At 33.9% G+C, this 24,836-nt stretch overlaps 2 protein-coding genes across 2 annotated transcripts; one reads left to right on the top strand and one right to left on the bottom strand.

Annotated features, from left to right (window-relative positions):
• The first annotated feature begins 4,447 nt into the window (after positions 1-4,447).
• On the top strand, positions 4,448-13,288 carry LOC132544366 (hydroxylysine kinase-like). The gene is made up of 6 exons (XM_060207952.1): positions 4,448-4,472; positions 6,095-6,358; positions 6,719-6,850; positions 7,283-7,407; positions 10,409-10,583; positions 12,700-13,288. Exons 2-6 carry the CDS (start codon positions 6,097-6,099, stop codon positions 13,170-13,172), a joined length of 1,167 nt encoding a protein of 388 aa, XP_060063935.1. The 5' UTR covers positions 4,448-4,472; positions 6,095-6,096; the 3' UTR covers positions 13,173-13,288.
• Positions 13,289-14,281: 993 nt separating this feature from the next.
• LOC132544369 (M-phase inducer phosphatase-like) lies at positions 14,282-18,818 on the bottom strand. Its single transcript, XM_060207954.1, has 8 exons — positions 18,669-18,818; positions 17,566-17,634; positions 16,925-17,068; positions 16,541-16,699; positions 16,255-16,353; positions 15,300-15,433; positions 14,897-15,014; positions 14,282-14,428 (listed from the first exon to the last, which is right to left on the bottom strand). The coding sequence occupies exons 1-8, from the start codon at positions 18,816-18,818 to the stop codon at positions 14,282-14,284; spliced, it is 1,020 nt and encodes a 339-aa protein (XP_060063937.1).
• Positions 18,819-24,836: the final 6,018 nt, after the last annotated feature.

Raw genomic sequence — 24,836 nt, 5'->3', positions numbered from 1 at the left:
ACACCTCTTCATTAGTAAATTTATAATTGGCCATTCATTGTCACGTCATTTCTGATAGGACGGATGGGGAGCGGGGGATACAAAAAGGTCTGCTGCCGAGGTGTGAAAGTCCACTGCTCTGGGGCGTACAGTTGGAACCTATACGTGTCTAGGACACGGGTAAACTTATTGATGACGAGCCGAGTTGTCCATGGTTCACTTTGGGTGGCGTAGACAAACGTCTTAGATATGAGGTGTGCACAGATGATGGCAATATTGTGAGAAAATAATAAGCATGCGTTCATGGGAGGGGATATAAATAGCGTCGGTACATAATACATTATCAATTTTGAAGAGTTTACTGGGGTTACACAGTAACTCCCTACATATTTATATAGGTATTCGTACAAATGTGTGCGCACTTGACTGAGAGAGAGAGAGGGGGGAGGAGGGAGAGAAAAGAGAGAGAGAGAGAGAGAGAGAGAGAGAGAGAGAGAGAGAGAGAGAGAGAGAGAGAGGATTTTATTTAGGTGAATATGCAATGCCGTTATATAATCTAAAGTAAAAAAAAATGAAGCGAGAAATTTGCGCAAGCGCGACGCGATATGTCCTCAATTGCTGCATATGTTGTGCATACGATGGATTTACCATGGACTTCAATTGCCATATTTTTCCTTTTTGTTTTCTGAGTTTTAATTAAGTAAACTCCTACGGAAGCCACTTGAAATATTTTTATCTCGTTATTACGACGTAGTTATCTCATAATTTCGACTTAATTATCTAATTATGACAAAACTGTATATGTATCTCGTAAATATGACATAGAAATGATGTATTTGTGTCTATGTTTACTTCCATTATGAGGTATAGCTAAGACATATGAAAGCTTTATGGTTTCCGGGCTTTGGAAAGCAATGTGTGGTTGATGGAGTTCGTGTCTTCACATTTTGTAACTTAGTGTCATGTCGAGCAAACAGATCAGGTCCCACTTGTATAAAACATCTCAACTTGAGATTTCCTTAAGTCGAGATTTTCCTCAGCTTATATCTCCTTGAAAATATCTTGTATGAAAATTCCTCAAGGAATTTCAGGACATCCTAGCCGATGACTTCCTCCTGTTCCTTGAGAAAATTTTATACAAGCCGTTTTTGAGGAGATATCAGCTGAGGAAAATCTCGACTTGAGGAAATCTCAAGTTGAGATGTTTTATACAAGTGGGACCTGATCTGTTTGGATTCCTGGAAGTATATTACATGTCTCAGGGCAAGCTTTATCAAATGAGACGGGACATTAATGAGATCTTTTGCACGTTATTGGTGCAGTATTGAGTATGAATTGTATTTCACATATCTTATAATTTTTTGTTATAAGCAATTTGAAACTTATGTTGACAGCAAATATTACATAACTCAAGAAGTCTCATGTTTGCCTACATTTCATGCTTGGCTGATTTGATTTCCGCTTATGTCGACAGGGTAGTTACTTATGAATGAGAGCTCGCGGATGTCTTCTTCACAGGCCAGTTCTTCTCAAATATCCATTTATTTTTACATACTTCAGTTACAGTTTCTTCTACATATGTAGATAACAGCGAGTGTTGTAGCATGTACGTGACGATGATGATCATGTGTACTGGTGTGGTTCATTGTTGGGCGGACATTGTGTGCATTCCAAACGCGGCTCATTTCCTCTGAATCCCTCTGAAATAACGAGACAAAGAATTTCATTGATCACAATATGTAATGTGAGTTATTAATAATCAGTTCTGCATGAAATTATTTCAGCATTATCATTACAAATGATAGAAAGTTTTATCGAAGCTTCAACGGCTGAATATTCTGTTTCTCTGAACGTGACATCGGAACATTTAACCAGTTCTCAAACTCACTCAGGTATATAAAAATAGCAACCATCTGATATTTCGATGGTATACATATACATATAGATATATATATAGGTTGATATATATATAGGTATATATATATAAACTATATTGGTAGATATATATAAACTGCAAAGGCAGATATACATAAACTGTATTGGTAGATATATATATATAAACTATATAGGTAGATATATATAAACTGTATTGGTAGATATATATATATATATAAACTATATAGGTAGATATATATAAACTGTATTAGTAGATATATATATAAACTATATAGGTAGATATATATAAACTGTATTGGTAGATATATATATAACTGTATTGGTATATTATATATAAACTGTATTGGTAGATATATATAACTGTATTGGTAGATTTATATATATACTATATTGTATATATATATATATATACTATATTGATATATATAAACTATATTGGTAGATATATATATATATACTATATTGGAAGATAAATATATACTATATTGGTAGATATATATATATATACTGTATTGGAAGATAAATATATACTATATTGGTAGATATATATATATATATTATATTGGAAGATATATATAAACTATATTGGTAGATATACATAAACTCTATTGGTAGATATATATAAACTGTATTGGTAGATTTTCGTTTTATCGCGTTGAGTTTTGTCGTCTTTTCGTTATATTGCTGCGAAAAGACGATATTTAGCGTGGGCGAAAAGACGATCATTATCGTTCTTTCGGGGCGAAAAACGAAACAACGAAATAGCAGAAATCAGCCACCATACAACTGCCCTTTCTCTTTGTTCCTTTGTAAGTCGTGGCATATCTGTATTTGTCAATTATCAATGGCGAATTGCCAGGGTACGTCCCTGGTACAGTTGTAAGCGCAGGTAACACGATACACACCGATAGCGTGCACTGCTAGAAAAACAGCAACATTCGGTTAGATGGTTTTTACGCTTGGATGGTTTTTCGTTTGTTTTCCCGCAGAATATGATTTTGTGTCAGGAATATAATGTTTATAAATTATACCGATCTTTCTCTTAATCTTAAAAAGAAACGCATTTTTCGCATGTATACTTACTTTTGCACCTCAGTATATATTGTAAACTATATTGGTAGATTTAAATAAACTGAGTATAACAAAGGTAATATACAGTTGTATAATCATATCTGATGCAATAACATAATACAGATTTCACAGTTCAGTGCACAAACACAGAAGCTAATTCGAGAGAAGTCACCACTGGGCCTAATATTTTATCCCTCTACATCATACATTCCTGGCTAAAAATAAAGTTGAATCTTTGTTCATAGCACTTGGGTAACTACAATATATGTATGCTATGAAGAATGAACGCAATGTGTATTTTGTCATCATTAAAACTTCGTGTGAAAAATGTCACATAAGTTCTGCAATTTCGTAATTTCAATAAAAACAGCACATGAAGGACAAATGCTGAGTATTCGGGTGCATTATGCTGTAATCACGATCTATATCAGTTAAATGACATGAAGATAAACCCAAATTCTCAGACGAAATTCCAAAACGATATTTAATTCTGCAGCCGCTAAACATGAATAGTAAACAGGATCATATATCAATTTGCTGTTCAACAACTGCGCTGTACGCCGTGTGCGTGCGTAAACTTTCTATTCTAATAACAGTAACCAAACGGCCCAGGGTGCTGATATTGGGCCTGTGACATGACTGGATGAAGGGCCACCACGATTGTTAAAATGAAATACCTTGACATTTTCAAGGTCACATGGGACAAATGTGTGAACATCTTTAAACGACTTCTTCTCAATAACCAAAAGTCCCATGGTGCTAATATTGAGTTTGTAGCATGATGGGATAAAGGGCTACTGGGTTTCTTAAAATGAATGACATTGACTAACTTTCAAGGTCATAGGGGTCGAATGTGTTGAAATATTGAAACAGCTTCTTTTCAATAACAAAAAGGTAATGATATTGGGCTTGTAGCATGATAGGATGAAGGGCTACCAAGTTTATTAAAATGAATCACCTTGACCGATTTTCAAGGTCACAGAGAACAAGTGTGTAAAAATCTTTAAACGACTTCTTCGCAAGAAACCGAGATGTCCAATGTGCTAAATTTGGGCCTGTGGCATGTTTGGAGGGATTGTTATCAATTCTGTTCGTGTTCTTGACTATTTTAAAGGTCACATAGGTCAAATGTGTTATAATCTTCAAACGAATCTCTTGGGTGAAGTAAATTTTAAACTTTCTTTTTTTTCAACAAGCAATAGGTTCGGAGTAGTTGCGATTGCGTAATAGCATGTGTAAAGAATATAGATTCAAGTTTGCAGAAACTGTTTTTATAAACCAACAAATGTCTTCTTTGTAAGCTGTAGAGTAGTTGAGCAATTTATTTTAGGACTATATGGCTTCTTTCAAATATAGGCCTTCAGAGGCGGATGACCGTTGATGCCCGTAGGCCTCTAGTTTATCTACACTGCAGTGTTAACTGATAGCGATATATGTAACGCATCAAGACCCATGGTGTTATATATAGGTCGTGTCATACAGACGGCGCTGACGGGACGATCTACCAGACAAGGGTTACACGGCAAGTAAGGCCTTTTTTGTATGTACACGTGTAGTATTAAGTTATCAGTACATGTTCATGCATCTAGAAAGTCGACAGACCTTGCAGGTTGTAAAATTCTGGTCAGGTAGAGGAAAATTACTTGCCAAACAGGCCAACACTGTCTCTATATATAGCTGTATGTAAATAACGAGGTCAAATGAAACTTATACATTTCATACAAGCATGTTTGTCCTTGCCTTGATTGGTCATATCCTAGCAACATCATAAGGTCAAATGGAGAACCACGGAGTTTTATGGTACAGTTGAGTAGAACGCTTTCTTACAAGATGCTGATGGTGGAACAGCATCTACATGTAGTCTCCATTAACCTCTACATTGTATATGTAAATCTGATATAACATGTGGAACAGAATATGTCAACAAAAATGTGTAAAGGCAAACAGAATCCTTAAACTCTTGTCAGCTCGACATCGACTTGTATGGAAAACATTTCCTATATGAATCTAATTAAAAGGATTTTGACTATCTGTCCGAGAATATATTTCTATCTCAGTCAGAATCCCTCCCTTTATAAAACAAACTCTATACCACATGGCGAGATATGAGAGAAATAACTTTATTGCAATACACCAATAATTCAATAGTTCAATCCTTGTTCTTAACATTACCGATGAGTCCTATAAGGACGAAACAGCAGTACGATATGCGATTCACTTCCTTATTGGCCTCGGCTAAATCTAATTATAAATCTGCACATGTTTTTAGAGGTGCTTTCGTGTTTTTGTACAGTATTAAAAGGATATCAGTGTAGTCAAGCCTAAATATCAATGACAATAATAATAGACAACATGCCATGTTGTGAAATAGATATCCGTGGAATAACAGGAAGTGTTTATGAAACGCTATGCCCCTGATTACAACACAATTGTGAAGTTGGACATTAAAACTGAACTGTATAAGGTATGTGATAATTGCACTTTGTGAAAACACTCATGTCTTCGTTGTTTTTTTTTACTTTCAAATGTAGGTCAAACGGTCAATGCCGCGTGGTCAAATTTTGGTACCACCAGAAAGGTCTTGTTACAAGTGACCCACATGCCAAATATGAAAGTCCTACCTCTTACTCTGCAATAGTTTAAGTTCACAACAAACAAACAGACAGCACAAAAAACAATATGCTCCAGATCTTTCGATCCTGAGGACATAACAGCATTTGTCCTATCTACTACACTTGTACAATGGTGAGGTACTGTATGGTCCATTGGGAAATCGCGAAACCGCTGTATAATCTTTAATGTCAAGATCATGTCATCATTGCTGTGCTTATAACGTCATTAATTACCCTTTCGTGACGTCAATATGAGTACGTGACGTATAATTCTATTGCAGTATGTTGCTATTGCCTCCCTATATACCAGTTCTATCCAAGATTACATGTGCATCAACATCACCTCAAAATATATTCGGCTCTATGGCACTGAACTGGTTTAAAATGCCGTCAAACAAAGAGTATTCAATGCATTTTCACTAATGTTGGTGCATTTTGATCAAGCAACTGACCTCAAATGAGGAATATTATGGGTTATGTGCCCTGGTCGAAACTTCTGCTCTATCACTGATGTTTAAATTTTGATTTTTTTACAGACATGTCTGAAGATGAGAGAACTGTTATCAATCCAGGTGAAGTCATTCGACCGAACGTTGACCTCGACCTCGTTTCGACACTTGTTAAGCGTTTGTATGATTTGGATGTTACAGAAGGGAAAGAACTGAACAGTTACGATGACAGGAACTATCTTATAACTGTATCCATGGAAACGGCCAACGAACATATCAAAAATGTGTGTTTTCATGGTTATGTGTTAAAGGTGCTAAACTCTCTGGATTCGAGAGACGAGGATTATGTAGGTATGTAAATATAATTGTCGCCCCTCTCTCTCTCTCTCTCTCTCTCTCTCTCTCTCTCTCTCTCTCTCTCTCTCTCTCTCCTCTCTCTCTCTCTCTCTCTCTCTCTCTCTCTCTCTCTCTCTCTCTCTCTCTCTCTCTCTCTCTCTCTATCTCTCTCTCTCTGTCCGTTATCTGTTATGATTTTTTTTATTAAGCTAGAAATATTGGACACCTTTAGGCTCTCTAAAAATGACGGTTATTTTGCCAATTTTAAGCCAGATACAAAACTTTATATAAGTAATTATTGTAGAGTTATGACACAGCCAGTATTGTTCACTGGAATCTTGTATTTTAAATGTTCTGATCTTATTCAACATTTAGAGGCACAGAATGGAATGATTTTACACGTGGCAGACCAAGGGATCCCGACCCCACGTCTAGTAAAAAATGTCAATGGCAAACTGATGTCACTAGAGAGGTTCACAAGTGACAATAAATCAAATAAAGACCAAGGCGAGTGGTACATTTTATTACAAATCTCAAAACAGTTTCCTTTTTCAGTACACCGTGATTTGCATGAATTTTGCAGGCATTGTCTTTGCATGAAATAATGCTTTCAGGCTTCGAGAAATATTATATCATCAACAATAGCATTCAACTACGAACCCTAGCAAGGTGCAACTTTTTACGGATTGTGTTTTAACCGGTAATGACGCTGGCTTTTCATAAATTAGAAACCGATATTGATAAAATCAATTCAAGAGCGACGATATGGGGCATTTGGGATCACACTTGTACTAAAGAAACCCTATGCGATTTACCAAGTCTTATTGCAGTTTCTTAATCAATATCGTATATATATAGATAGATATATCTCATAAATATTTAAATTGAGATTAAAAAATACATGAGAACGTGCTCCAATTTCTGCATCTTTGGTTTCAGTCCTGTGGTGTGCTGTCCGCCTCCTAGAATATCTGCCAGGTCGTATCCTCCTTGGAGTTCCCTACACCGCCTCGCTACTGTCACAGATAGGGCGAATCACAGGTCGTCTGGACAAGGCCCTAATGGTAGGTCACTCCAACTATTTGTCGTTTTTTGTTTTATGTTTGTGTGTAGGCTGCATTTTTAAACATATATTTCAACTTAAATATATGTAAAAATGCAGATTACACACACGTAAACAACAAAAAAAAGTTTGTTTTTCTTCAAAAGTAAAAAAACCAGCTTATCTGAGAAAGATTCAAGACGATATCGTGCGTGCGTTTGTATAAATAAAAAAATTAAATTCACTTTTTGTAAACATTGTAATCATTTACGATGGGTGCCGAACCGAAGTGGGAAAATACTATAGATGATTTCTCGGTTTCAACACTACACAGCCGTCGGATGACTATACACCAGCATTCAACCTGTGAGATGAGGTTACGGAAAGCGAAAAGCACGTGCGACATCGCGCTTTAAGGATTTCACTTCATTTGCACGAGGTTCACTTCCCTTCATCAGTCCATGCAAGCAACAAAATAAACAATCAATCCTTATATTTACATTTACTATTTTGAAATTCCGGCTGAAACATTATGCCTTCTACGGACTCTGCACTACATGACAGTGATGGTTTGCAACATTGTTGTACTTATCGTACACGTGTGTACACATTTGGAACAGCAGTCATCAAGCTGCTCTCGTCGTCAAGACAACAAAAACAATAGTTCTTAGAAGATTTTAATTGTTTCATGTTTATACACTTGAATATATACATATCCAATATGAAATGGTCATTCATAGCAAATATTAATAATGTTTTTTATAATTAAAATAGCTAACATATTCAGAAATATTATTTTTACCTCGCAGTGTTAACTATATTACGAGGTGTGATTTGAGTAAACAATGTATTCCTACGCCGACAGAAAGTGATTCGTCGCTCAGAAAAAAGCACGCGACCCACTTCTTTCATTGGGAAATGCAACGAAGTGACATTACTAGTTTCATTGAGGCGGAGCGAAGTCAAAATGTAAATATATTCCTGTAAACGTGCTTACTATGCACTTGTTCATTTGAGTATGCAGATTGTCACGTGGTTGTTTTTACGTAACGACCTTCCATACTTTGTACAAGAACGATTTGTATTTTAAAGTGGGCCCAGTTTAATTGATTTTCATTTGTATTGATATCCTCACGAAGTGTTCCTCAATAGATACCACCCAGTTGAAATATGCTTTAATCCTATCTTTGCATAATCATCAAGCGGAATTTTTTTATAACTTAGATCTTGTTAAATTGTCAAATGATGCGTATATTAAAACTTCAATGTGTTTTACAAATTCATTTAAATATAGCTGTAACGTCGCTTGTGGTTGTTTTTGTACTTTAACAGAACATAAATAGGGACATTACCTGTCACTTTGTTGTATGTCATTCCTCTTAGATCTGGTAACGCACTCCCGAACGTACGTAACTTTCCCCAACACGTGCTTTTTTTTACGTAGACTCCCTTTTCCTCTTCCTCCCACAATCAAACCCCTCGCGCGCTTACATTCGCGCCAACAAGAGTAATAAGTTTTAGTTTATAAAATTAGATTCGCAATTGTCATAGGAGTGGATATGTTATCTGTTCACAAAGCATGTTTACGTTTCGTAAATGACGGGAAGCTATTTATACATTGAAAGCTTATCGTCTTAAATGTGACAATTCTGTCACGAAGAGTGTAATTCATATACACAATCACTTATAATATTACGATAAAGCATTGTTTTTAAATGTCTTTGGTGGAAATATAAGTTAATCCCCATTTACTTAAATCGGTGCACTGAAGTGAAAATACTTTTTTTCGTTTTTGTTATTGTACTACAATACGTCTGCCATTTTGGAAAGACCATTCATTAGTGTCGCCAGTGGTTACTGATAGAGGAGTCAAAACACATGTTGTTTTTTTTTAAAACATATTTTATTATCGATGAACAAAAGGATTGGACACGAGTTACATGGTCTCATTTAGGCCTAAATAAATACAAACATAAAACATTCTACATTGGAATCTTGTGAAAACAACAAAATATGTAAATAACATGTTTCGGGGAACAAACCTTTCATCAAATATGTACAAAATAAGATGAATACTTGATGTACTGCTTGCTTTTAGTATTGAATTTATTGACGTGTCTCCCTGACAATTAAAATCTACCTTAAACTGCATAAATATTTCTACATGAGCAAAATCTAACATCAAGTCCCGCCTCGATGCCGAATTCAACAGTACGTTCAACTTTGGGAGGTCACGGTCAGATTGTATTGATAAATCAGTGACTTTGTAGCTTAAAGAGAACACCTACCTTCCGTGGCCGTATAGAGAACACCTACCTTCCGTGGCCGTAAAGAGAACACCTACCTTCCGTGGCCGTAAAGAGAACACCTACCTTCCGTGGCCGTATAGAGAACATTTACCTTCCGTGGCCGTAGAGAGAACACTTACCTTCCGTGGCCGACTACGTCTGCCACCTTAACAGGTACATGACATTGCTATTTTCAGCATCAAATTATCGATCAAAACTTGGGCATGTTATTTGTGAATGTTGAATGTTTGAAATAAACCGTTTCAAATGAGTTCAGATACATTTATCATGACAAATGGGTGCTTCATTTGGCACACGAGAAACAAGAGAACGTTCCTATGCTCAAGTCTAACCAACGATTCGTTGACAGAATTGATCAATCAGCGTCGTTTTTTCAAACTTTTGGTCAAAACGGAGGCCCTGGCCTGTCTTAGCAATCGGTACACTTTATCAAAGGAATGGAAATGGCCGAGGTGTGCCGAGTGCTGCCTTAGTTTTAACGAGCATAACATAACGGAGAAAATGTTGTAGATAAGGCAGGTAATGCAGTTGATAGTTCTCCTGGACTTATTTTGTAATTAATCAAAATTAAAGTGTAGTTTTCCCCGCTGACTTTCAGAGGTAACTTAACAGGGAAGAACTGGATGTGATTGATACCAGACTAAAACCACACCACGTATATATCAATGCTTTAACTCATTCCCTTTCGTATCCGTTGTTTTGTATCTCTTCTAGGACTTCCAACATCCTGCTCATACACGACACAGACGCATTTGGAATCTAACAGAGCTTCCAGATCTTCAGAAATTCATATACTGTATCAAAGACGACGATAGATCTAACTTAATCCGTGAGGTCATTGACAGCTTCCGGTGTGACGTCACTACGAATTATACTCTTCTAAAGTCAGGTATATTTATAAATTTTATTCGAAGTAAGTGAAATAATGGAATGAATGGTTTTTTAGTCTGGTGTCATATATGGCGCCATATTACGGATGACTGTTCTACAGACTACCAAGATGATGCCGATTTGTGTTATAGTTGAAAACTATGGGTAATTTATCACTTAATTATAAAACTATTGGTAATTTATCACTTAAGTATAAAACTATTGGTAATTTATCACTTAAGTATAAAACTATTGGTAATTTATCACTTAAGTATAAAACTATTGGTAACTATTGGTAATTTATCACTTCATTATAAAACTATTGGTAATTTATCACTTAGATATAAAACTATTGGTAATTTATCACTTAATTCTTTTGGTAATTTATCACTTAAGTATAAAACTATTGGTAATTTATCACTTAAGTATAAAACTATTGGTAATTTATCACTTAATTATAAAACTATTGGTAATTGATCACTTAATTATAAAACTATTGGTAATTGATCACTTAATTATAAAACTATTGGTAATTTATCACTTAATTATAAAACTATTGGTAATTTATCACTTAATTCTTTTGGTAATTTATCACTTAAGTATAAAACTATTGGTAATTTATCACTTAATTATAAAACTATTGGTAATTTATCACTTAAGTATAAAACTATTGGTAATTTATCACTTAATTCTTTCGGTAATTTATCACTTAAGTATAAAACTATTGGTAATTTATCACTTAATTCTTTCGGTAATTTATCACTTAATTATAAAACTATTGGTAATTTATCACTTAATTCTTTTGGTAATTTATCACTTAAGTATAAAACTATTGGTAATTTATCACTTAATTATAAAACTATTGGTAATTGATCACTTAATTATAAAACTATTGTTAATTTATCACTTAATTCTTTTGGTAATTTATCACTTAAGTATAAAACTATTGGTAATTTATCACTTAAGTATAAAACTATTGGTAATTTATCACTTAAGTATAAAACTTTTGGTAATTTATCACTTAATTATAAAACTATTGGTAATTTATCACTTAAGTATAAAACTATTGGTAATTTATCACTTAAGTATAAAACTATTGGTAATTTATCACTTAAGTATAAAACTATTGGTAATTTATCACTTCATTATAAAAACTATTTGTAATTTATCACTTAAGTATAAAACTATTGGTAATTTATCACTTCATTATAAAACTATTTGTAATTTATCACTTAAGTATAAAACTATTGGTAATTTATCACTGAAGTATAAAACTATTGGTAATTTATCACTTCATTATAAAACTATTTGTAATTTATCACTTAAGTATAAAACTATTGGTAATTTATCACTTAATTATAAAACTTTTGGTAATTTATCACTTAAGTATAAAACTATTGGTAATTGATCACTTAAGTATAAAAGTAGTTTTAAAATGTACCCGATTGTTAAAGAGATACAGTTGGTTAATTTTCTGTTTAGATTAAATAGTAAAAATCCAAAACATTTAATTAAACATTATAGAAAGTAGGCGTCTATGTGTAGAAATAATGTGGAGACAGTTTCTATACATCAGCAACTAATGGGGGTCAGTTGACAAGTAATTAGTGTCTAGTGGGGAAGCCTTATCAACCTTATCAAATTCAGGTAGTGTGTGCTACGGATTATATGGACACCTTTTTGATAACGGCGATGTACACTCAGTGGTGACATCCCCAGGACCCCGGGTTTTCGGATTATAATTATTTTGATAGGGAACATTTAAAACAAAGGGTATAATGGTGTTCGGGGAAGTCATAGAGGAAGGGTTTGCTCGGTACACGCCACCTATAAGCTAGTATTGAAAAGACAACTTTGGATACTATATTGAAAGTGTTGGTTGTCGTGGAGAGTGTGTAACACCGGTGATAGGTTGTTGTTTGAGAAGAAAATGTTAAAGAAAGAATAAAAGTTCTTTGAAAGACAAAATTTGGATTTTTTTTAACCTACGGGCTTTGAAGGAGAAATTCAGATTAACTAATAACATACAAGGATATGTATGTACACTTATCTCTGATCATTTATTGCACTTTCTGCTAATTTGATTACAATGTATATAGCTTATGTGTTTTGTTTTACATATTTTCTATCCATAGGAACACTCCATGCTGACGTCAACGACAATAACATTCTTGTTAGCGAACGCCCTATCAATGGAGTTTTCGACGTCATAGGAATTCTGGATTTTGGAGATTCCGTGTACTCCTATTACATTTTTGAGATTGCTATAATCATGTGTTACGTTATACTCGGAAGTGACGTCATAGATCCTATAGACGCCGGAGGTCACACTCTTGCTGGATACTTATCAGAGTTCTCTCTTGAAAATGAAGATTTAAAGGTGCTGAAACAGTGCGTATGTGCAAGATTTGCACAGTCACTAGTAATGGGAGCGTACTCTGCTGAAAACGACCCAGAAAATGCCGAGTATGTGCTCACAACGGCGCAAAAAGGGTGGATAACTCTAAAATCTCTTTGGGATACTCCTACTCGAGATCTTTACAGACGCTGGGAGCAGATATGTCGTGAACAATATGGAATCGATGCGAAATTTGATTTAGACCTGTAGTAATATAGTCAGCTTTAAGGGATGGGATTTTATGTTATCAGAAAAGAAGACAAACAACAAAGTTAATTTCTGATTGTGGTTTATTAAAATCAGTTTGAAGTTTTGAGGAAAGATAGTCAAAGTAGAAAAAAGTGTAGAATGTGAGCACTGTAGGTATTAATATTGTCAATCAATTAATATCAAACAATATAGTATCAAATTCTTACACATATCGGTACCTCAGGTACACAGGTCACAATTCCCTAAAGCTGTTACATATATATAGCCAATGGAAATCTACAGGATGACCATGATTTATATAATACAATTCATATTATACGGTTCATATCCGTAGAACCCGTAAAACAATAAACATACACACACACACATACACACACACACACACACACACGCACCTGCATACATACGTTGGGTCCAGAAGGCAAAACGCTTTCATAACAAATAATAAGCAATACAAGGTCGCGTGGCCTTGACGACGACAAACACCCACACACGTATCTCTGTCTGACAAATTGTTTACAATCCAGCATATACATAACACAAAATGTTAGAAAATACGACAGGTAGAGAGAAAAAGAATCTGCAATATTCAAGACACGTACAGCGCAGCACGTACACACATCTTAGTGAGAAAATAATAAATTACTTAATTATTTACAAATAAATACTTCGTTCTCGAAAAACGAGAGCGGTGAAAAATGGAACTATGAGCACTGAACTGTTTCCCTGAAATGAAAAAATTAAATGTCGATCAGTGCCTACAGATGTTACAAACACATGATCTAGAAGGATATAATTTAGAGGTCATACCTTGACCTCTTGTTTACATGTACATGATATCGTGGCGACATCTATGAACGTAATTGCGTGCACGTGGCACTTCTTTTGTATGTTCGGTATTTTTTTAAATGAACGTTCCATTATTCGATCGTAGAATTAAGATTAAATGTTTTAAAGACTCGTTTATCATCAGCTACCCAACAGTGAACCAGGTACCATTGTTTGTAGTGTACCGATAATATGTCCCTGGATAATCATGCAGATCTTTGTATACAATATCAATATCAAAACCGGTATGGCAAGATGCAAGATTTCGTTTTGTTTTGCATTCAGCAATCGGTAAAATTGAGTCTGTTCTGTACCCCGCGTTTTCTGTCTCCGACACACCAAGATTTTGATTTGGACCGGAAGTGACGAAGGTCCGACGTATGGTTGCTGTGTAGCATTGGCATGTATCCCATAGGTTCACAGAGTTCCTGAAAGATTTGAAATCGGTTAGTGGTAAATTATACAACATGAAGAGATAGCATGGCTTATCGAACATCGTGTCGAAATGGTTTCAATCGATCTGCATTAAGTCAGTGGGATGGAAAGGTGTAGGAAACAAATTGAACAATAGCAGTAGAATAAGGTCAACGAATATTTCATGTTGACCCCGTCTTCATTCGGATGGCATTCATAATGTCTAGGAATGCAAATTTTAAATAGCTTAATTCTTACATTGATATTTAGCATCTCGTTATATTACTTGCAATACCCCCACGCCATTGTAAGTTTTTGTGTGCGTACAAATGACTTCGGTAAGTTTATACTGTAACATACCACGGTAAATAGTGTAATTAACTACTTCACTTTTCACATATTTTTAAAACCCAACATCGTAATAACTTAGATCGGTTGTATATTATATCGTACGGAAACCGACCATAGACTATATAACTTACCTGACAGGTATGATAAAAGGCTTTGTAACCATCATGGAGGAGATATACTTCAGGGTAGTTCAGAAGTGGGTAGTGTTCGATGTTCAAATTGCGGTCAAGTTTGCGTAATAGACGAGACCTGTAAAGTAAGTACAGAAATTAGTAATGTTTTGTTAATGTAATGGCAAGATGTAATACCCTCTATATCTGTATACGACTGCCGGTTTTGACGTTTTATTTTAACAGTTTTATACAAAATGTGCGTTGTGTGAAAAACCGTGACAAAATTGTCTAATTTTCTTGCAATTGACCAGTATTAACAAAACGAACAGCATAGTCATTCCGAACATTTCTTTTTTATACAATCATAGAGAAAAATACAAATATATATGTACATGTAACACGTTTATGATAACATGCTTACATTCTAGGTCCTCTAGCAGAAGAAAACTCGCAATGGAAAACGAGGATGTCTCGTTTTGAAGAGACCGACATCGGTCTGGTCTTCTGACGTAATAGATTTTCAATCATCTCATTGGTGTACAGGTTTTCAGCTCCCTAAAATGAAATCACGTGCATAATGTAGTAGAAAGTAATTGAATGTGTAAAACTTTTAATTACTAAAGCGATAGAAATTGAAAGTAACAGTAAATATATATATATACATTAATTTATATAGAGCAAACAATGTTTGATGTATGTCCTTTCTGCTTAGCTGAGACTGAAATGTATTTTCCTTTTTAATAGTTCAAAATTCAATATCGTAGTCAATCATAAGGCTGGTAGTAAAAATACATACAGGTTTTTACAGACGTTTACTTAAGGCGAGACAATGTACTAACACCATGCTATACTCTGAACTTGGTAGATTACTACTTTCATTAATTCGTGAAATATGAGTTATAAAGTACTGGCTAATATTATTGGAGATGGAGAATTGTATCTTTAAAACTTTGTATAAAGTCATGTTATCTGTATCTGATTCAAAGATAAACTGGCTCAATGTAATAACATTGTTAATGTCTCTTAGGTTTTCTTGAGTTTTCATTTCATATGAAAGTTTTGTTTTTGTTGGTTTGTTTCTTTCTTTCTTTAGAGCAAAAATTAAAACTTCAAAACGAGTTTCATAAATGTAATATGAAATGGAAACAAATTAAAGATATTTTTATCACGTGACTCAGCAACTTTACATTTTCATTTTTAGTAAGAAATGTGGATGACAACACGAAACAGAGACAGCCATTTTGTTTTCAATCCATGACGTAGCGTCATTATCATTTTATCACAATCGATTTATGACTGGGAGATTCAATGGTTAAAAAATGATGCATAACGAATTCACATGATACTAGACTAATTGTGTAAAAATGCGAACTTACCCTGATATGTCCACTTTCATATTCATAAGGGTAACGACAGTCAATGATTCTGTAACTTCTGATGACGTCATCGTACTGGCCATTCAATACGTCCGATAACTACAAGAAGAATGAACGAATTCCTTAAATGCCAATATAGTGTATATAATAATTTCTACAGAATGTTTCCTATATCTTAAGATACTGCTGAAATAGTAAGGGGAACATTACATCAATATTTATACTATGTACCATTTGAATAGCGATATATATGCTAGAGGAAAACCTGAATATAAAGATTACTTACTGTGTTAGGTGAGATGCTTTTGAGATCACTGTGTTTTCCAGGGATTGTGGGTAAACAGTATGGCTGACTTCCATTTCCAGTTATGTCGTCTTGCTCTACGAACTTGTTTACAGCATCAATTACAAAACCGGAATCACACTTTGGAGGTGTTGCCGTATCCTGAATTAAATTCAAAATAAAATTGTCAATTCACAAGAACATTAAACAACGAGACATAAAATCGCTTCGCTTTCTTTACATTAATGTATTATTTCGAAATATTATACATACATATGTGAAATATCAAAGATAGGATGAAGAATCTTTCATGTCTACTTTTATATATCAATCAGTGAAAACAAATCAAGACGTTGTAGACAGATTGTGTTTATTATAATTGTTTACCTGAAAAGAGAGCATATCGAATCCTATTACAATATCATCCCCTTCGGAACGCCTCTGTCTCTTTGACCTAAAGGTACCGTCCTCGCCAGACCTCACACGTTTATGACCAAATAGAGACTTCCTGACGGTAGATTTCAGATTTACCTGTAATAAAATAAACATTAAAACATCACTGGTAAATCATTTATTTGCAAAACAAAATACAAAATGTGGCCTAAACGCAATGACATTTTTATTTTGGGATTTTTCATTCGATACGATCGAAAATGCTGCATTTCAATGATAACAGAAAACGATGCTCGCGGCACAATCAATGTACGATTGCTATCAGCTGAGCCCAAAGGATTTTAAAACACCACGCTGTGTTATGTAATAAGACCATTTTTCAAATTATGCAATTCCCTGACCATGTCTTTGAAACAAAACATAATATTTTTTACACAAACATTTAAATGTTGATGTTCAAATAAAGATTTGCAATATTTACTAAATTCAAACTGCGGGCTTCTTTTAGTAATGCAAAATCGTGACTGCTGAAATGATCTGAAAATGCATCACATTTTAAACGCACTGTTTATGATATAATGATAAACACAAAACCAGTTTAACAACGAAGACGTGTGTTGGTACTACCCACTTACCTTTTTTATTTCGAATCCCGGAGTAGCAATTGATGATGCTAATTCTTCATCTTCAAAAAAGTCATCTGTCTGTTAATTAAGAAACACGCAATATAAACTTGGATAAAAAAATCCAAAATAGTTTCAAACATATCGGAGAAAAAAATGATAATGAAAACATCCTAGAATTTCAGGACGAGTTAAAAATTGGATGGTAAACTGTTGTCAAAGATAGAAATAAACAACAAGAAATCAATAGATAAAATCACAAACACGACTTTATCGCCAACAATGAATATTTTAGAAATTTAAACAGTGTAAGACTACTGAGATACTAACTGTTAAGTGTCTGTTTGATATGATATGCTTTAGATATCGGAAGTGTTTCCAGGTATATTATTTTTCTACACATGTGTGATGCAATACCTATTTCCCGGCGGAAGTAGTTTTAATCGTTGACATCGGTTGAAAGGTGGCGTGAGATATCAGTTTTAGTGATGATAAAAGTGTTGGTCAAATTTGACCGTAATAGGACGGAAGCACGTGTGACACGGTCAGCAATTGCAATAATTACGCGTGTATCTGACCTAATATCAGTTTACACTCGCGAGTGGCCGGAGGCTTTATCTTCCTTCTGAACAGTTTTTGTTTGACCAAGACAAATAAAGACACACCCACACATAAGTTCTGTAAATCTAGCTTCACTGCAAGCCGACGGGCAAAACGATTTCATAACCTATTAGCATATTTATTATTACTTTTAAAATCAATATTGAGTTTATGTTCAAGCAGTTGCTAAACTTATAACTATATTTTTATTCTCGGCAAAAGCTATATCCAAGCCGTTTGATGAAAAAACAAAACAGAATGAATAAGCAAATAAAGGTGCCGTATCGTCAGTGTATATTTCTGTATTAAAAACTTGGCAACCTCCGAATTAACTTATATAATTAACGGGGTGATGAAAATAAGAAAACGTTACAGATTTCTCAAACAGACTTAACAGAATTATTTTTATACAGGAAGGAGTCCGCTAATTAAATTTGTTTCATACAAGCAAAAATTTTATACGAATATAATTCCGAACGTGAACAGAAGTTGAGAAGATAAATCTGGTTAATTACCATGTCCATTCCCAAACCAGAATCTTCATCGTTGATATCCACTGGCCGGAGGCTGGCAGACAAGCCTGTGGTCAAGCGGTTAGAGTCAATATTGACACTCGTCAGACAATGCTCAACATCCCGAGGGCTTCCGAAAATCTCAAAATTCATCTTGAAACAAGATAAGACATTTTTTTAAAAAAGATTAAATCGAAATATCTTCAGTAAATGTTTGATCTTTAAACATGTTATTTTTCGTACGCGAGTTCAGGGAAGATGATCACAAAATTTCCAAGTTTTATAACAATTTTTATAAATATCAAGTTATAAATAAAACATTTCATTATTTGTTTTTAAATGTCATTCGATTATTTTTTCCTGTTTAACGTTGGATAGTGTTGAATAAGAAGTTTTTGAAAAGCATCTTCCTTTTTCTTATGGTGAAATCTTAACATGATTTTAGGATTTCAAAAGACTATTATTATTTCTTTAAATCGTCAAAATAGGTTTTGCACTATTTGTTGTAAATATATTTATTACTAAATTCAAATAAACTTCATTACAGTACAGCTTTAGTCTTTAAGTTTAAATAGCCTTATTAAGCTGATTTAACATGATACCGTTGTATATCTAAGCTAAGAATACAAATTATTCAGAATTTAATTAACATTTCAACATATGATTAACCTATAATTTGTGTATCGAGACGTTCAATCCTAATCCTTTTTCAAATTCACGATTTGGGATTATAAATTTCCTCATTATCAATTCAAATTTTGATTTTATCTTGAAAAAATTGAAACAAACGAATTTAAATCAGCTGTTATTTTTTAGGTTCATAGGGATTTGGTAAGTAAAACATAAAACATAAAGTATGAATTATTTCTATTCTTTAACGTACATTTTGTATATATAAATAACATTACCGACGACTTATTGAATGGAGTAAAGTTATTTAGTAAGGACTAGAAATATGACGCTTACCTTGTACGAAGCTTCCAAGTCCGGTCGACGATATCCTTTTCTGAACTGTAACAAATTTTACGACATTTTTATAGTTTATCCTATAGAATTCAAACATTCTTATCGATAGATACTTGTATGTAATACATATTACTCAATACATCACGAATACTTCTAATTCAGGAAAAGTTGTATTTCTCCGGAAATATTAATTGATTGAACTTTTATGTTTAAAATCCACTGGAAAAAAATTCTTCAAAAAGTCCACGCATTTTCATATTAGATATTTACAACTACTACAGGAACATTTCCCTGGTAGAATATTTAAGTATCCTTGTGAGAATTATTTTTGTCAAATAGTAAAATTTGTAGTTTAAAACCAAATGAAACTGCAGAGTGTAAAAAAATAAACATATGACATCCTGTTTATGAATTAATATAAACATAAACAGGCTGTATCTATCCATCGTCATGTAAGATGTCAGGATATTTAGCAATGACCTACAATAAGATAGAGACACAGAAATCCTTGAGTTTTCGAGAAGTAGAACCCGAAGTGTCGCTTTCCAGTGTTGACAGTAAAACTGATGATCCAATATCAACAAGCTATTGTATAGATCCAGCAGAAATAATGAAATAAATTTGTCAAATTTTCAACCCATAAATCATCTGGCAAAAGAACATTAAATTCTTTGAAATGAAATAAAAAAAGAAATAAATCAAGCAAATCTCATTAATATGAAATCCCATAAAAATGTCAGTTGGTACCTTCTTCTCTGCGATCTTGAGAATGACTGATGGGATTTGAGCCCCTTGTGTAAATATAGACACTTTCGAACTGGTTTTAATGTCTTTATCGACACGTATATCTGAAAACGGGACAATAATTGGACCCCAAGGGATCCAAATGTCCGCTCGTATTGTCAAAAAAGATGTTCAGCTGTTTGGCTAACAGATGTCGCTAGTGGGCAAAATATGTACCGTCGACCTCTCACCAGACTGTCGCTGTGGGCCAAATTCGAAAGATCTTTTAATCTGTTTTCAAAATATTGAGAAAAAGACTAGTTCTGAAGCTTGTTTTTAGCGTTTGTTCTTTCCTAAACCGGCTATGTAGCTGGATTAGGATGCGATATCATTGGGTTCATCTTGTTCGTATGTAGATATCATTTAATTATCGGAGCCAAACTTCTTTAAATCTTGGCCGCTCAAAAATGATTACATCTTCGTTCAAATATTGCTTAATCAAGCAGGTTAAACGGGTAACTTTTTTTCTGTAACAATGTAAATTTTTCGTCTCAAAATTCTACATCGATATCAACAGAGTAGGTTTTGTTTATCTATCTGCTTCATTTTAGTCAAACTTCACATTATCAACATTTTAAGTAAGTGACTATACTATCTGTTACACGATTTAATGTAAAATAAAAATTTAGTTGATAAGTATTGGAACGGCGTGATACTTACCGATAATTATAATTAAGATTTCAATTATAGAAGCACGTGCAATGGCCTTAAAGTGTTTTCAGAATTGTACCACCGTCGTGGTTTAAAACTTTGCTCTATACAAACTGACCCTCAAAACCGTAGCTCCAACGATGTTTATATCACAAGTTACTTAATCTTATTTGATTTGATTTTTTTTTTGGGGGGGGGGGGGAGGGGGGGAGGTGGAGGGGGATTTCAACGTTTTTGACTAAAGGTCTCGATGTGTCGAAGTTTCCTCGATGGTCCCATCAAATTCGAATCTCGAAGTTTAACTATTTATGACTATCATCTTTAACATGTATTTACAATAGAATCAAAAAACCAATTTAAAGTGTTTTTTTCTCTATCTTATCACCGTGGTATGAGAGTTGCATTGACACCGTAGTAAAATCTCAATTCCTGATAGTCCGTTGGCAAGTCCGAAATAGGTATTTATAGAATTCCTTTATTGTTATTCTCATTCATTTTTATAATCATAATGACTCTTTCTGTGGAAAAAATGTCTATCTTCATTTATTTTTTGATTTTTGAGAATACACCAGAAGAATTTGTCTGGAACATGTCATGGTATTGTGTCCCTCGTAAAATTTACCTGCTATCTCTTAGTTTTCAATCGATCCTGTCATTTCAGATTTCTCCATTTTTCCCTAGATTTGTTTTCCTTATGAACAATATAGTTTGTTTATTTTTAGGAGATTTTTTCTCTAGTTTTTAGATAAAGAATATATCAGTGGAAAGAAAAGTTATTACTTGTAGGAATATGTTCGAAAGAATTTGGCTGATTAACACCTGAGATTTTTATAAAATATCTTATTAAATTTAATCTATCGCTAGCAGAGGTTTTGTTTCCGACATTACTAATATTTTACAAAGATACAACTTGTATTATGTACTTGACGATTTTTTTGAAGGGTGGTGTTTTAGTCAACAAACGTAATAATTTTTGAACAGGTGATGCAGACTCCTCTCGATTCCAGCTTCTACATAACAAGTTTACGTTTGCAACCCTTGCTAAGTCTCGGAAACAGTCATCACATAACACTGTTGGTATGCGTCGCATCTATTTATTATGTAGACACGGTAACCAGAAACCCGGAGAGGATTCTACTTGCCTCCGTCCTACCATACAATACTCGTGCAACTTGCATTCTCCTTATACTCCACGTACTGGTTAGGACACTGGCACGGGACGGACAACATATAAACAGATATCGCCTAGTGCACCGTGTACACACTTCTACATGTTTTTTACAATTTAATTTACAATTAATTTACAAGAAACTTGTCAAACTTTGCGTGAATATTTACACTTACTTTTACCTAAGTGGTTCTCTGCACAAAAATATTCACACATCGAGATATCACGTGATCAGCTCTGGTGCGTTACATAGCACGGTAAAAAACAGATTTCATATTTTATCTTAACTCAGTGTCTAATTATCGTCTTCTTCTTGGTGGTATATTTCATGGAATTTTAAAATCAACTCAATCATCATTATTACTAAGACCTTTCCATACAGTAGTCTGTTGTAATTTGATCATACATAGGTATTGTCTGGTAGTCACGCTATCGTGTTAGTTGCTATATATCATTACACGTGAGAGATAGAATACCTATATAATATCGTTATGTGCCATTATTGGTAAAATGAATCCTGACCTCTCGGGGTGAGACGAACGTACAAATACTGATACTGAAAGGCGATTTACGGTATATGTGAATTAAAGTGTGCGTAGGAACGTGTGTATGCGTGTACTTGTTCATCCGTGTGTGTTTCTGTGTAAGTGTATAAGTACGTGAGAATGTATGTTTCTTTCTTTCAATATTGTTCGAATTGTTTTTATTTATTATTCTATTTCTGTAACTCTTCATCATTGGAGGAAATCAAGAAGCTAATCATCAGACCATCTTTCGTTTTTGTCCGATTTCTTCATTTTTACACCAAGAAACCTGTTAAGTTATATATATCGTTGTTTACAACTATGATTTTTCCCCAATATTTAACCATTTTACAATGTTCATTTCGCTAAACGAGTAGATTTGGTAGTAACATATATGTATTAGGACAGTCTCAATTATCAAACATCTTATATTGAAACTATCTTACGGAGGTAACTCCATACCAGATTTTTTTAAATTTTAGTTTTCACTCAGGCACGTTAAATGTGTGTAATAAAAGATCATTGTAAATAGTAAGCATGGAACATTACGATAAACATTCTACTTAATATATCAGATAACATATATGGTTAGTCTAAACATATCTTAGAGTCATATGAAAAGGATTGGTCAGTAAGTTTTACCAACTTAAAAGTGGCCTCTCCCTCCATACAGATATACAGTGATGAATAACAATAGTTACATGATTAAACATTAGAATGTGAAATATGACGAAATTAGACAATCAACGTATCAGGTTTAGTTCTACATAAAGCTTAATTTAATTAACTATAGATTATAAATTTACGAGAGAGAGAGACAGAGAGACAGAGACAGCGAGAGACAGAGAGAGACACAGAGAGACAGAGACAGAGAGACACAGAGAGACAGAGACAGAGGGACAGAGAGAGAGGGAGAGAGATGGAGAGAGAGAGAGAGAGAGAGAGAGAGAGAGAGAGAGAGAGAGAGAGAGAGAGAGAGAGACGGGGGTCACATACATGTGTTATAGGAATGTGATACGAGATGCAGAAACATTGTCTTGAATAAAAATGTTTTTATAACATAGATAAGCCCTAGGGTACATGTAAATTACTTCCATAATATAACTTATAAACTTGTCTACAAGATTCATTCTCTAAATCATTAAGCTATTTTAACAGTATATTTTATCATGCAGAAGTTTTCTATGGTAGTTATTAGCCACGCTTTATTCATGAAATTTATAAATGTTAAATGTTCATTTGCCACATATATAAATTGTTCAACTTTATTGTTATTCATTTCATACTTATTTTACTATCCAATACTTATTATATGTACGTGTTATATTGTTGAATATTGGAAAAAGATATTTAAACTAACCGTTTATGAGAATTCCATATAAATCCCATATCTGTATGATCAAATCTATATTTTACATAGTTAACGTAATTCACATAATGCAATCCAAGTAGATACTGATTTGGAGTTATCCGTAAATACTGTTTTCATGTCTCATACTGTTGATGGAAAAATATAGTGGATATTTGTCAGAAAAAATGCATAATGTGGCAAGTGAGATATGTTTCTTCATTCATGGGAATGATTATCAGCTATTTGATTTTGTATATTTTTTTATTGGTTTATATACATATTAGGAACAACTCATAGCTGAAAGATGTTAAAACGAAAATATTTATACCAAAAACGATTAGGTGATATTAAAAATCCTAGTTAGGAATTATTTAAAGAAATTGATGTGAAAACATAAATGGAGGGTATGGGGATTAAAAAAGAAAAAGAAAATAATCTTACTGTTTTTTCTTTAGAAATCTACCCCTCAGAGCTACAATTATACAATCATTATACTCAGTATGATGAAACCCTCGCCTTCACACGTGCCACTATAAATTGCCGTGAACCAGTCACACGTCCATACTTGCTGTCCTCGAGGGGCGACAGAATTGGGTGTCACCATTACCAGTTTATCTAAGGCATAAGATATAAACACACTTGACATGTCAATTTCATTACCAGTTCACTTTTTGTCTGCTTTTGAGTCATCCCAGCAATTAGATTTCAGTAACCGATATCAGTTTCTT

The sequence above is a fragment of the Ylistrum balloti genome, unplaced genomic scaffold (genome assembly GCF_031769215.1).
Source record: "Ylistrum balloti isolate Yb309-2 unplaced genomic scaffold, AGI_CSIRO_Ybal_v1 Utg369794, whole genome shotgun sequence".
Lineage (NCBI taxonomy): Eukaryota > Metazoa > Mollusca > Bivalvia > Pectinida > Pectinidae > Ylistrum > Ylistrum balloti.
The sequence above is the reverse complement of the archived record's forward strand: the minus strand, read 5'-3'. Positions and strand labels throughout refer to the sequence as shown.